This window comes from Pavona decussata, unplaced genomic scaffold (assembly GCF_977016875.1).
Source record: "Pavona decussata unplaced genomic scaffold, jaPavDecu1.1 SCAFFOLD_329, whole genome shotgun sequence".
In the NCBI taxonomy this organism is placed as follows: Eukaryota; Metazoa; Cnidaria; class Anthozoa; order Scleractinia; family Agariciidae; genus Pavona; species Pavona decussata.
In genome coordinates, this window is record NW_028145717.1 from 1,499,063 (window position 1) to 1,514,252 (window position 15,190).

The window sequence follows — 15,190 nt, forward strand, 5'->3', positions numbered from 1 at the left end:
GATTATCTTGGGAAGGTTACTCAACAAGGCAACAAAAAGTGGGTCTCTGTTATTGACATCAGCACATTTATTACTTTGGAATGTTTAGGCCTTTGTTTGTCGTCTCCCCTTCCTCCCCCCCCCCCCCCCTCCCCCCTCCTCCTTCAATCTTGGATTTCCCACAATCCTTATGCGCATAAAGATTCACCTTTTAAGCTCAACATTGAAACAGGGGAGGGGAGGAAAGTCAAATCGAGGTAGAACTTTGGAATCTTCCCAAGATTATTTTCGACTATTGTATGTAACGTTTTAATTGACCGTTTTGTCAACTGTCACTTTCACTATTTGGCTCTGAATTATGGCGACGTCGTTCATAACAATTTTCACAAGCTACGGTGCTGCCATCACGTATAGCACAAGCAAGTAAGAACTTGCACAAGCTGCTTTAGTTTCTTTGTTCAGTATTTGAACTCAGAGGTCAACCAAAACAAAAACAGTGCCGCAAGAAACGAAACAAGAACTTTCTTTGTCAATGTTTGCATCTCCAACGGTATTATTTTATAATCGAAATGAAGCTGTCATTCTCTTAAGAACTTGTCTAAGTAGGATATATTCTCTTCGCACGGAAGGGTTCCTGAAATTGATAGAATTAAAAGAATACTTCTTCAATATCTTTACAAGTTACGATTAAACAGATTTCATATCTAACCGAAAAATCAGAGCTGCTGATTTATCAGGTTATTTGTAGTCTGTGGTCAAGGTTACTTTTCATGTGACATGAAAAGGCAGATGTGTTGACCTTCCTTGCGGGTGGTTATTATTGAATGGGTGCAAAATCGTGGCGGAAATTGTTGTTGCCACACTAAACTCCGGTTAATTCAGTTGACTCTCAGCGGTTTGCTGAAAGAAATACTGTCTACTGAAACAGGAAAAAGCAGTCTGGAGAAGCATCGTTTCCCTTAAACACAAATCTGAAACCATTTCCGCCACGGTCTGATTAGCTAGAGGATGGATGGAGGAGAAGGGTGGGGGGAGGGGTTGGGTCAATTTGGAAATCTTGCTTTCAAATGCTCCTTCTCCACTTATTGTTGACATCCCTGCAATCTGTTGCAGGTTCTCGCTTCAATCCCTGTTCTCCTGTTTAAGTATCAGCACATTCTTAATTGAGGCTGGTCGTAATATTTTGCTTTTTGTCGTACCTGGACCCAGTTTCTTTGTTCAACAGACTAAACTTAAATCCTCATTTCAAATTTCAAGGCCCTGAAGGACTTAAACCGGCGTGTGATGAGTAATTTATGTCTAAGCGGAAATATTGTCGTTCCCGTATCCTGGAAGTTCATATTAGTACAGGATTCGCTACATGATACGGAAAATATTCACTGGGTAATGCTGGAAACATCTTATTTCAGATCTATCAGTGTCATTTATGTCTACTTTCAATTGTAACGGGGAAACGGTGCAGTTACCATTTAACAGAACTGTTAAGCAATGCTATTTTGTTAACATCTTTGTGCCATTAGAGAGAGTTTAGAGTCGCGTTTACGGCAAACGGCAAACGGGAAAATTCGCACTGACGTTTTCTTGAGAAAACGAGTTCATAGATGGGAAAAGTGCAAAGTAAAAACGTTATTTTGACCTTTGATGCTATTAAACAGAAAGCTACTCAATTTTACTGAGAAACCGAAAACAACGAGCGGCAATTGCAGGGTAATCATGGTCACGTGGTCATTTCCGTCCTTCGTCGTTTATCATGAATGTAATTCTTAATCTGTCTATTGTCTGCATTTCTGAAACCGGTTTGGTCCAATGGTGAAGAGCTTAATTATATCTTTACATTTCAAATCCAGACAAACAAGAGACGTTTGACAAAAATATTGTTCATTGTAACACGGTTTAATTCACGATTGTGGCTTGCCTCTTTCACTGTTAATAATAAAATACATTGTATTATTAAGAAAGCCTGGTGCTAGATACACTATTAAAACTTTCCTTAATTAAGATGCATCCTAGGTATTTTTTTAAATAATGGATTATCGTTGGACTCAGGAGACATCTTAACTGAGGAACGCTTCGTGTATCTGGGCCCTGCAGAACAGCGTATACATCCCAAGTTTAACCCTTTAACCCCTAATATCAAAGAACAAATTCTCCTATCTTGTCCCCATACTTTTCTTACCAAAGTACTGGGGAGAAGTTATTAACATGTTAAGAAAATTCACTTCGCGTGATCATGTCCTTAATTCTCGTGACCTCAGGGGTTGAATAAGCATTGACATTACAAAGGGAATTTTGATTCTGATCACTGTTAGGGCTTAAAGGGTTAATTACATTTGAGACTGATACGTTCCACTCGATTAATATGACAAACTCTGTATCATTTTGGCAAAATGATAATGCGTCTTGAGATAAGCAGCCAAAAAAAAAAACCTGGTAATCCTTTCCAGTCAGTAAAAGGGTTGCTAAAACGTGACTAAGAAAGAATTGAGCCCTGGGGTGCTCAAAAAACATGGGCCAGAAACTCCTACATTTGTGCATTTGCTGCAGACTGCTTCAAATCGTTCTCCGTAAGCCTTTATTGTGTGCGGACAAGCAGTAACAGGTCCTGTCATTAATTCTACATTGTCACTGTCTCTTGTTAAAGAAGTAATCAAAGTCGTAAGGTGTTTCATTCTTCCTTCCTCCGACGGACATTTCGCGTGCCTCATACAATTGAATCTGAAAGGAAAATGAAAAATCATTAAGGCGTCGTCCACACGTATCCGGAAATTTGTGAAAACGCAAATTTTTTTTTACGAATACGGCTTGCGTCCACACGTATCCAGCGTATTTTCCGGCCGTATCCGGAAATTTTTGAAAACGCTCTCCAGAATGGAAATTTTTTTATCCGATACGAATACGTTTACGTGTGGACGGACGTATCCGGAAATTTTTGAATACGCTTTCGTCATTCTCTTGGATCCAGTCTTCACGGCGAGCATTATAAACAAACATGGCGTACAGCAAGCCGGGTTGTAGCTTCTTTGTAAGTTGCTCTGATTTCTAGTTTGATATCATGCGTTCAGATAAATGCAGCTGTGATAAATTTACATTAACAATACATTAGAGATCGACAGGATGTTTTGAGATTGTTGTAACTGAACAGTGGGCATCATAAAGTCAAAAAAAGAGCGAACCATCACCGAAGGCGATTCTGGACGCGACCACGAAGGACAAGCGCATGTTGGGACAATTTTATCAATGGCACAATGATCGAAGAAGAACGGAGAGAGAATTTTGGAACTGGGCACTAGAGCAAAACAGAAAATTTCCGGATACAACCGGATACGTGTGGACGGCTGAAAACGATTCGAATACGCTGCGTGTGGACGCGAAAATTTTCGCATCCGCAAAAAAATATTTGCGGAAAAAAAAATTTCCGGATACGCGTGGACATGGCCTAAGCAGATGCAGCGGAGCCAGAGTAATCCTATCAATGGTTATCTATCTCACACTAAGTTTGACTTTCCTTGAGGTATGACCAGAAATGCACGCTAATAAGATGCATGAACTGTATGATAGACATCACAAGGTGTCCCCTACCCTAAATTCGTACTAAAACATAAATAATTCTGTGAAACATGAAGTCAAATGAAAATGACAAAAAGGCCTGTCTTACATAAGGTACCCAAATTAAAGATAAGGTGCATTTCTGGACATAAGTGGTTTCCTTGGCCCAAAATAACACTGGAAACAAAGCTGTGCAATTGAAAATGAAGTTCCTCTTTCATGCATTCACGTCTGTACTACATGTAACTGTAGGTAGGACAACTATAACAAGAGAATGGCAGAAAAAGATGGAGGGGTTCCTGTTTAAATCCCTTGAATGCTCGGTGACCCCTTCCTATTGATCGTTTCATACATCACTTCCTTTACTGATTCTCTGTACACGTCTTGTAAGAATGAAAAAGCACCTGTGTTGTCGAAGTTTGAAATGTTTTCAAGTTTTGTAACCACACGTCAACGAATTCCACTATTTACCTGCACGACATGAATTTACAAAGGCCCTTCTGAATGGTTATGTCTAATTGCAAGGATGGAAGTTTGTTGTTGGTTCTCGTCCTTGCTCCTAGAGATTTTTCTCCGGGTACTCTGGTTTTCTCCTCTCCTCAAAAACCAACATTTCTAAATTTCAATTCAATCTGGATAGTGTCCCCAATAACTGCTATGCGCTAAATACATTGTCACTTAAATAAAGTGATTTATTATTTTATTTATGGCACAAGTTAAAATTATTTCCCAAAGCGCAATATTAACTCATTGAGATAAAGTTTGACTATAAAGAAAGTGTTTCTTTAGCGACGTTACCTGGGAAAGGAAGTCTTGCTCTGCATCAGGAGTAATTCCCAGTTGTGTAACCTTGTTGAAAAGCTCGTAAGCAGGAGCAACGTCAGGCACTCCACACTTGGTGAAGAACTCAACCACATTTTTGCAGTCTCTGTAGAGGAACTCCAGAGCGTGTGGATGGGATGGCTCCACTGACTGACTCACGTCTATGAACCACACCTTGTCGTCATGCCACAGCATGTTATACTCACTCAGATCTGCATGGATTAGTCTACACTTCTGGTACATAGTGCACATGATCTAAAATGAAAAGTAAATCGTTTTCTCAAAACTGGATTCTTGCTTGAATAATCAGAAATGTTTTGGTTCAGAGATTCTCGTGAGAATCGGGTATCGTAGTCTCCTATGCAGCCGTCATTTGAGCTTGTCACGCAACGCGCTCCCTGCCCCACCATGGGATGGGGAAGGGAGCGCGTTGCGTGACAAGCTCAAACAACGGCTGCAAAGGAGACTACAAGTATCGAGGATCAAGTCGAGTTTTGAGTGAATCGAGTTTCCATTCTCAACTCAATCCTCTTCACTAGCTATTCTCACGAGTGTAGTGTGTATGTACTAGGATTTAGAGCTATTAAGACCGACAGTGTGTGGGTTCTTTAATGTCCCACAGATTATTCAGAACAAATGTTGTGACACAGGCCCTACGGTTTAGCGTCCCTATCCCAGACTAGAAAGTCTAACCATCTGCAGATGTCATTGCAAAGGCAGCACTTTCTCCTCAGTTATTTAAAGACCCTGAGTGTTGGTCCAGCCGGGATTTGAACCCGTGACCTCAAGCACGGTAGTCCTGTGCTCTCCCAACTGAGATAACTGGTCGGCAGGTAGTATAAAGGCCTGTTTAAATAGTTTCAACATTTGCCCAAGATTTGTTCAACAAAAGTTGAACGGATGTTGGGCAAAATTAATGTTGGATGAACAGTGTTCAAACAGTTTCAACGCCATTCTACATTTTCAAGAACAAAGGAATCGATGCTCAATCAACACGCTTTCAACAAGCTTTCAACATTTTTTACCCTTTCAACAATGTTGAACGACCTTTTCAAACGCCCCCGACATTTGGTTCAACAACTGTGTTGAACGGCATGTTGAAGCAGACGTTGAAACCATTTAAACGGGCCATAACTGTAACAGTACCTGCACGCACTGTTGATAAGCCTGCTGCAACTGACGTGAAGAAAGAACGGCATCCTTCAGCTTGGGAGCAGGTTTTTGATCCTTGCCAATAAAACTCATGACCAGAATGTGCTTTTTCAGCAGAGCAACGGTTGGGCATGGAATACCAGCCTTCTGCATCCTGCAACAGACCAAGGCAAAGTATGTTAGTTCCACAGAGGTGTGAGCACTAATCATCACTTATAATCAACAACTCTTGGCGATGCAACCATTGATGCAACTGATGCATATAAAAATCCATGGTCAAGGGTAAATGTTAGTCACACAGCATTTTTTGTGCGTGTTCACCTGACTGTAAACGACAGAAGGTCGAAGTGTCTACAAGGAAAGCATCAAATTAATGTGCCTGACCTGCTGATTCATGTCGGGCCTCTCTCATTTTATGTACATAGACTCCCCAAGCTTTACTTGAAACTTAGTAGTCGCAGAGTCTAAAACTGTGAAACAGTCTGCTGAACAAGAGATGCAACAAGACTGAACTCTGTCAATGTTTAAAGACATGTGAAGATCTGTCTGACGATAAGTGCTCTCTGATGTGCATGGCGAAGTGTCGGCTTGTTCGACCGATGTAACAAGCGTTACAAGTTGCACAGGAAAATTTATACACGACGTGCGTACAGAGCCTATCAGGTTATTTTTCCTTTCAGCAGTTATTAAATGGTTTTTTTTTTTTTTTGTTTGTTGTTATTGTTGTTGTTTTTTGTTTTTTGTTTTGTTTTGTTTTGTTTTGTTTTTTTTTTGGGGGGGGGGGGGGGAACAGCCAAATAATATGACCCACAATAATCCCAATGGTAAGGGAATGTCAACAGAAACCTTGAAAATAGATGTAGTCTTGATTTTACCACGCCACCACAGGAATTGTACATGTACATGCTCTTTATTAAGGGCCAGGCACCAGGATAATTCACCTTCTCTGGCTTTGAAAGGATGAAATTAACAAAACTAACTACCAACTTTTCCCACTGTAAAAGTCATATCCTAGGTAACCATCCTGCCTAGGTGCTCACCCTCTACCTAGTCCAATGTATCAATTTACCATGTATAAATCAAAAAATAAAGTTGTAAAATTGCCCCTTACAAGCCTGTTCAAGATCTTAATACGAGTCCTGCAAACCCAAGAACAGTCAGCTGACAGAAAAATTCATAGTAAAATGGAGGATGAAGTAAGCCATAAACATAGAACCAACCTGCTCAGATTACACATCTCCTTCTCTGCCCACAGCCTGATAATCTTCCTTGGATTCTGCTTGCTGAAGCGATCCTTAAAGCGATGGTCCTCTTTGATGTACCGATCCCTGGTCTTGAATTCATTCAGTGTCGTCTTAAACACTTTCACTGCACACTCTTCAGGCATTGGGTCCTCTTCTCTCCTTTGATTATGAAAAAATGAGATTAATTGGAGTAAAACCAGTTTACATCATTCTTAAATTTTGCAGCTGGGATGCATGAAAACTCACATTTTCTTGAAGAACTTGTTAGTTCATTTTCACATGAAAGTAATTAAGCAAGCAGTTAAGCAAGTGCCTTGGTATTGAATTATTAATTTACAACTGTACAAACCTTCCTCCATGAGCATGAAACACACATGCCTCCTTTCCAGTGCTGATGCAGCCATTTACAGCCTCCAGTATTTCACCATTCACCAACTTGTACAACATCAGCCGCGTTTTGGGATCTAAAACTTGTTCCTGTTGATGAGAAACACAGATGTGATTCTTTCTTAATATCGTCCACCGGCAAGGAAACCAGGGAAAGAGATGGGAAGCCATTTTATTATACAGTACCACTAAATGTAAGTTGACAGTCTCAACTCAATCTTGGAAACTCTTTTCTCACACCACAAATTCAAAACATTAGAGTTTCAAGACACGCAGGAATAAAGAATGAAGAATACACAAACTCGAAGAGAAGTTTGAGAAAACAATAATAATTATTATTGTAGGGCTGAGAGCATAACTGGCCCAAATGACTTTTCGAATCGCCTTTTGTTGTTTAGCTCAGATTCACTGGAATTTTTGCATGTGGCCTTGAATTCCTTCAGGAAACATTGCTCCAATGTTTTATCCACTGTTTTGCGCTTCGTTTGTAATAAGAACCTAAGATTATGGGAAAGATTTCCATTTTTATCACAAAACAAAGTGCAAAGCCATAGATAAAACATTGGAGCAACGTTTCCTAAAGAAACACAAGGCTACTGTAAAGATTTCGGTAAATCTGACCTTAAACAACAAAAAGGGATCTGAAAAGTCATTTGGGTCAGTTATCCTCCCAGCTGTTCAATTTATTCCTCAAAAAAAAAGAATAGCAGTTGTGCATACTCAAGGTGAAAGCACCAGTTCAAGACTTTGCAAGACATCAAGACTCTTTTCTGCAAGCTGCAAGCTTCCTTGCCCTTACAAAAGAAACTGAGGTGCTACAATGGCTTCAAAAAATTCAAGGTTGTGGGAACTGTGAAATTAAATTAAAATTTTACAAGCCACAAAGTTTTTGAACAACCATTCACTACCCCTTCCATGTAGTACTGATGGCCATGTTGCAGGCATGTTTAACAAGAACAGGGCCCGTTTCTCGAAAGTCCCGGTAACTTACCAGGCCCGATAAGTATATTTTTTAATCTTTTTTTGCCGATTACACATTGATTAGAAATATGATACTTGGCCAATGTTTTTATAGAATTATAAGATTTTAGTACTCAAAGCTAACAAAAATTGACTTCTGTGAAGAAACATTTATCACCAAAGACACTTATCCGGCCCGGTAAGTTACCGGGACTTTCGAGATTTCATGGGCCCCAGAACTTAAAGCATCAAACTAATTTTTAGCACCTCTTTCTATACTGGTACGCAAAAGAGAGTAGAAAGGGCCCTACAAACTTAACTGCTTGCTGTTTGTCACATGAGCTAATATTCAATCTTAACTGTACTCTAGCTTGAATCAGGAGGTTCCTATTTTAAGATCCAAAAAGAGAATGTTTATTTATATGGTTGGCCTTACATGTGTTGCATGCTCCTTCTTCTCGTGCAGTCGAGCACTATGTTTTTCCTCACGATAGGAGTGCTGTTTCAAAGTATTGAAAACACTGTTTGGCAGTTTGAGATCAAGCTCTGAATTGCCCACATCTCCAGCAGCAAATCTTGGTGGAAACTGTGATTGGGAATAAAAAAAGTTAGGGTTTGTTACACAACACACAATTTTCCTTTTACTAGAAGCCAAAATCCATGGGAAAAAAGTTGAAGCTGTGCATTGAGTTTTACATTGATTGGTGTTTTGTCAATACATGTACTTACTGTACATGTAGATGTAAATCTTCTTGGATTCCAAATTAAAATACTTGCTACATGCACATGTAAGATCTGCATTTCCAACATGTGCATAAATAAATGATTGTGCAAAAACAAAATCCTTTTTAGTTAAGGCACTGTCCCTAAGAAACCCAAATTTCTCGGACCATCCCAAGATGCGTAGAATGTATGCATACACGTAGTAGCAAAAACCAGCATTGTCCTAAACATTACAGACGAGTCAATGTATGTCACATATGACTGGTATTTTTTTAAATTTGAACGGAGTTTTGAAATTTACATGTCATTTTGAATATATATAGCCAGCGAGATTTCAGAGTTCCCATAGAAATTTCCCAGTTTTTTGATGGTATAAAGCTATGAATTTTTCTTTACATTACAGCATTAATTATTAAGTGTTCTGAGTGGTATTTTAATTTTTTTTCTTTCAGTTTATGCATCTTTTTTGGAAAGATTTACAGAGAAATGCTCAAGGTTCCACTCAAATGCCAGACATTACAAAGAGGAATTCAAATGTTCATTTCATTCTCGGAGACATGGTCATATGTGACGTACGTAGGTTGACAATAAAAGATTGCTAACAAGTCACGTCATGTTTACATATCCACACTCTGATGAAACAATGACAGCTTGATACCTTTTCCATTATCTTCACATTGCGTCGACCACAGACTGTTAGATCATGTTTGGTGATGATCTCCTTTTTCTTGCTTGGAGACTGACTGGGTGCAGCTTTAGGTAGCACATGGTTATCTGTGAAAAAATTAGCAAAACCAGGAAATGTAGTTGAATGTGTTACCAATACTGATGCACAGAAATTCTACTGTTACCAGAACCAATGATTAGTCCAAGTTGGGTACACCAATAGCCTCACTTGTCACAAATTCCCCAGTGACTCAGAGGTTAAAACATGCCACTGGTATATGGGCGGCCCTGGCTTCAACAGGTGGTTTGTATTGCCGCCATGTTGGTGTACAAAACAAAAAAAATTTGTTCACATAGTTTGCATAAAAATGGAAGTTAAAGGGGAAGTATCACAAAAATTTGATGTCATTTCAAAACCCAAAAATGTTTGTCTGAAAACAGAAACAAAAAAATAACTTATTAAAATAACAAATTATCACCCCAGTGCAATAAAACTGTTGATTAGTGCCTCTGGCCAGAGACAGAGTCGGCCGGTATGGATTGAAACTTGAAAAATGTTACGCTAATGTTTTTCAAATTGTCATATTTTTGTTTCCAAAATGCGCTAGAACAGAGTACAAGTTGTTCCTGTCAAGAATTAAGTTAATTTTTCTCCTCTCACTGTTATAGAATTATTTTGTAGCAAGGTGAAGGTCTTATTTCACCATTTTTAACAAAAGAGATCAAAAACCCCATGATACTTCCCCTTTAACTCCCAGAGGAGAAAAATCTTATTGTTCTTGTACACCAACACAGCCCCTACGACGTCACGTGCAAACCATCAATACAGATGTACCCTTCTGAAGTTTTCCTGTCTCCCATGCTTGGGGCAAAATGAAGCGTACAATCTTTCTTGTCAAGGGTATTAAGTTATATAGAAATAGCTCAAAACAATTCCAAGACAAAACACCCTCTAGGGGCAAAATGCTCCCTAAAAATACAGAAAATAATTTGTCCCTGATTAAGGAGGTGTTTTGTCTTGGAGGTATTCTCGGTCCAATTAAGGTTGCATTCAATTTACCTTATTCAGGAATAAGAATAATCAGAAGAGCTGTTACATTTCTCGTCTTTAAGAAATTTGGGAGGCAAATTCTGCAAACTATCCCTGACATGTGAAAATTTAAGAGCCTTCTCATACTCCAGTAACTCCTAAAACCTTTTATGAGGGATTTCTTGTCATTGTTGAATGTATTCCTATTTGAGAATAAGGTCAATCAAATGCACCCTAAGTTACAACCCGTTTTCTTTTTCTTTTGTCAGTGAGGTTTGTTGTTTAGTGTGTACTCCAATTTCTAAATAATCCCAAAAGAACACACTCTCCAAAAAGAACTTCAAAACTGCCAGCCATTATCAGTTCTAGCACATCTTACAGCTTTACCTACAGCTGTACATGTACCCACACAAAACTGTAAACTAAGTTGGTGTTACTTTACAGGTAATACTGCAAGTCCCGCTAGTACAGTAACCCAATAGACTTCTTTTGAAATACTAGAATTCAGCTTGATATGAAGGTCCAGAGAACATAAACAACATAAATGAATTTCCTTTGTTTCTGTCCCCTTAGCCTCAATTTCAAGCTGAATTTTAATATATCAAAAGGAACCTACATGTATTGTTAGTAGTTTTTAATTACCTGAATCCTCATTCCACTCATCGGAATCTGAAGAGCTTGATGAATCTTCTTTTAAGACTGGATGGACATTACGAAAGTTGTCAAATGACACAGACACTGAAAAAGAGAAGACACACAATTACTCACTACATGAAGCATTACTAGCTGTACTCCAAGCCACAATAGGAGGTACAATTAGGAATAAAGGATGAGTACTAAATTGTTGGTTAGGTTACTACCTGTGTTTTATATCTATCAAAGTGCTTCTCCCATGTAAAAGTGACAGGGGTGATCGTCATACCTTTTAGGGAATAAAATTTGAAAAATTGTGGTTTGGTACCCCTTAGGTTGCTAAAATCTGAAATGACTTCTGTCAGAGGTGTGGCGGTACCTTTTAGGGTATTGAGACGAAACATATGAGGAAGTACATGTCAGTCAACTGTCAGTTAGTATATTGTGTTAGAGTTGCTACCTCTTAGGGGTAAAGAATTGTTTGGACCATGCCCCCTGGGCAAAGTTGTTCCTTTTGTAATTTTAGGTCCAGAAAGAAATAAAAATTTGACAATGTATTTCTGAAACCAAGCTTTAAAACTTGTGACCTTTTATGACCTTTTACCAGTCAAAGTAGTTGTTGAAAGGATGTTATCAGGACGAGTGAATAAAGTACTGATTGAAGAAATGCAAATTAATTTATTGAAATATTTTAACAATCTCACAGTACTATACCTTTACTTTCTCCATTGTATCGCTTTTCCATTGAATCAATTGAGCGATCATACTCCTTGTCATACTCAAGCTGTATCATCTGTGCCAACAGGAAATCATTTTCTGTGTCTGGACTTGTACCTCCTCAGATACAAACCAAACAACTTTCACAGTTACATTAAAAGAGGAAGCTAACAATTCACCCAAAATCACATCCCTTTCTATCCGGGTCACTTATTTGTTAATTTATTTATTTTGTACCTTAATGAGCCATGGTGTTATTTTCACCATAGTTAATTGAGGGACTGGTTAGGAAACCTTGCGATAAAAACAATGGTGCTGCAATTTATGTTGGAAGGGCCACGACCCTGCACAATCCTTTGTTTTAACATTAACACCACAGTTGAATTCTTGACGAAAACGTTTTGATTGGTCAGTTGCTCAAACCCATTCCAAATTCTGTTGTTGTTTGTGCAGGGTCAAGGCCTAAAGGGAAAGCAAAAACATATAACAAAGACATTCGTCAGGTTTCACAACCACTGCTTTTAAATTATCAACTATGTTTGCACTTACCAAGTAGTAAAATAAATGCAATCAAATTGACCTTTATTTTACCCATCATTTAATCTTAAATAGGCTATGCTGTTTACATGCTACTAAAGCTGGAAATTATAATTCTAATGACCTTAGTCTGTTTAAAAAGGGTAATCCTTTATATATAGACTTTTCTTGGACAGCCCAATTGACCAGGTGATCTATAATTACAGTCCAGAAATTTCAAATACAGTCGAACCTCAATTATCTGGACTCGTTGGGACTTGAGTAAATAGTCCAGATAATTAAGAGTCTGGATAATCGAAAATATGAATATTAATGACATTAATGAAGATTAATAACCTACAAATAAAATTATAACTGTCATGTATGGATGTCAAAGGAATTTCATACTGATATAATGCACAATGGTCTTTATTAGGTTTCATGGTCACATTCACAATGGTTTTTTGGAATATCTATACTACATAACTTAAGGTTGCTTACTACAGTTTTTTCGGGACTTAGTAGCGCGCACTATGATAGCCTGCCACACGTCAGTATTTGTCGCGCATGCAAAAATGATGCAAGTAACCTCAAGAAGTAACAAAACCCACTTCAGCACTTGAAAGGCGTCAAATCTCTTTGGTATATGTAGCGATAGTTTCAAAACTCCGTTCAAACATGTTATCAAGCCTAGGGCCAAAAAAATATGGCGAAAAAGTTTGATAAACATTCGGTAAAAGAGCTCTAATTTACGGGACCTTTCTCGCATGCGATACATGGCGTTATATGAGAGCGCACTTAAATAAAGGGCATGCGCAATTCAATTCTCGTCCGAGGTTGTAAAAACCTGTCTTTGATCGAGGATTGCTCGAAAACTTACCGTACAACTTATGATGAAATTTTCATGGTTGATTTGTTTAGGTGAATCACGTTTGGAGCCAAAATTTTTGAAAAATCTGAAAGACAGATTTTGAGCTATTTTTGATTTCACATTCTCTTAGTTTGCACAAAAACTGTCTTACAGATTTTTATTTTACTTTGCATGAATGTTAAATCAGACCCAATTTCTTATTCCTGAAATTTTCAGGTGGGGTCATACGGGTAGAATTCGAGAAATACTCATTTTGGCTATTTGTTGACGTTTAATTGTTCAAATTTCACATAGAATCGTAAAAGACTTAAGCAAACAGTAAATACAGTACCGCCTAGAACTATAGACCCATTTGCCGCGTCTTCACTCACGCTAACGCTTATTTTAGAAATGCAACCAGTCCCCATTGTTCTTTCCCGCGGCACGCCTCGTCTTTTCGCCTGCGGCAAATTTACTGCGGCACACTGTACCTCGTCTTCACCGCGGAACGACCGTGTTTTCACCTAGGTGGACGCGCGGCTACTACCCGCGGTAAAGACGAGGTATGCCCTAGTCCCGATGGGTCAATAGTTCCAGGCGGTACTGTAGTGAAGGGAAAAGCAGCTTGGAACCTTTTTTAAAAGAGTTAAAAGTTGTGCCCCTATACTCCATTAAAACTGTAGTAAGCCACCTTAAAGAACATGCTAGACTGTAAGAACGTTCCAGGATCAAATTAAGGAAAAATTAGTCATAGAACAGTTTTGGTTCATCTTTGGCTGCAAAATAAGATGTTCTTTTAAAGGGAGGGGGGGGGGGGGTGTAAGCCGCAAAATCAAGATGTGAATTATCCTCACTGTACTCTATGGGGATTGAGTAGTTAAGAGAGTTTAAACATCACAACATTTCATCACAACATTTCATCTTTGGTGATCATTTCCAGTATTCATATAACCTGTATGTTTGAATCAGGCAGTGGGTTTGTAAGGAGAAACTAGACTCTCTAGACGTTAAGTTGGTCACTATTTATAGGGCTCAAAATAATCTAATTAAGCTCAAATGTAATAAAATGACAATCACCATTAATTACTTAATACCTTCAAATGTTAGTCCAGAAGAAACTGTGCTTGGTTGCAGACGAAACCCAGCCAAATAATCTTCTTCTGCTTGTAGTTCTTTCGCTACTTCTTCGTCCATAACAGCGGACAGCGAACAAGGAACGACATTTGAAGTTTTACCCCATGGACTTGTGCTTTTTGTTGGTGTAGCGCCAACAGAAGTATTTACAACGATATTTTCTGTTATTTCCATAATTTACAATAATCTCTTTTTACAATAAATTCTCTATAAATAAGTTTAAGCTTTTAAAAATTTCGAGTTTTGCGAACGAATGTGTTGTTTATACAAAAATATGGCGGTGGTCCTCTGCTGATCGGTTAAAACTGAAAATTAATACACCTACCTACGAGATACAACAATTAGATACTGGAAATCTAAAAGGTGACCTTATTACGTCGAAGAGCAGGGGCGAATGGTGAAAAAATCCACAAAAATAGTTTGTATGAGGAAGAAATTGCGAGTTGTGATGCAATGTTAAACGCATGCGCACAATAAGATGTGTTTACTGACCACAAGCATGGGGGCCGCAGCAAATACACTTCAGTCTACTTTCCATAGGACTCCACATAACACTACCCCGTGACAACCAAGGAACTTAAATATTTGGCGAATTTAAATTGGAGCTGGGCACAGGACTAGACGATGTATGGACTAAATATAACGATCTGTGAAAAAAAATTAAAATACAGGAAGGAATCAGTAACAGTGCCTCCGAAGTTCAGAAAGGTTCCACGGATATGTTAAAAGGCTAAAAATAAGACACAACAATGATGCAAGCTTTTATCAATGACACAAAATCACTTCGCGGGGTACAAATATGAAGGCTGTTTGTTTTTGTTTTCCCACAAA

At 38.6% G+C, this 15,190-nt stretch overlaps 1 protein-coding gene across 1 annotated transcript; it reads right to left on the bottom strand.

Annotated features, from left to right (window-relative positions):
* Window positions 1-1,853: 1,853 nt before the first annotated feature.
* LOC146453621 (serine/threonine-protein kinase RIO3-like) lies at window positions 1,854-14,785 on the bottom strand. The gene is made up of 10 exons (XM_085096457.1): window positions 14,320-14,785; window positions 11,857-11,979; window positions 11,152-11,247; window positions 9,472-9,587; window positions 8,527-8,676; window positions 7,093-7,220; window positions 6,720-6,902; window positions 5,494-5,653; window positions 4,324-4,602; window positions 1,854-2,694 (listed from the first exon to the last, which is right to left on the bottom strand). Exons 1-10 carry the CDS (start codon window positions 14,531-14,533, stop codon window positions 2,602-2,604), a joined length of 1,542 nt encoding a protein of 513 aa, XP_084952583.1. The 5' UTR covers window positions 14,534-14,785; the 3' UTR covers window positions 1,854-2,601.
* Between the last annotated feature and the right edge of the window lie 405 nt (window positions 14,786-15,190).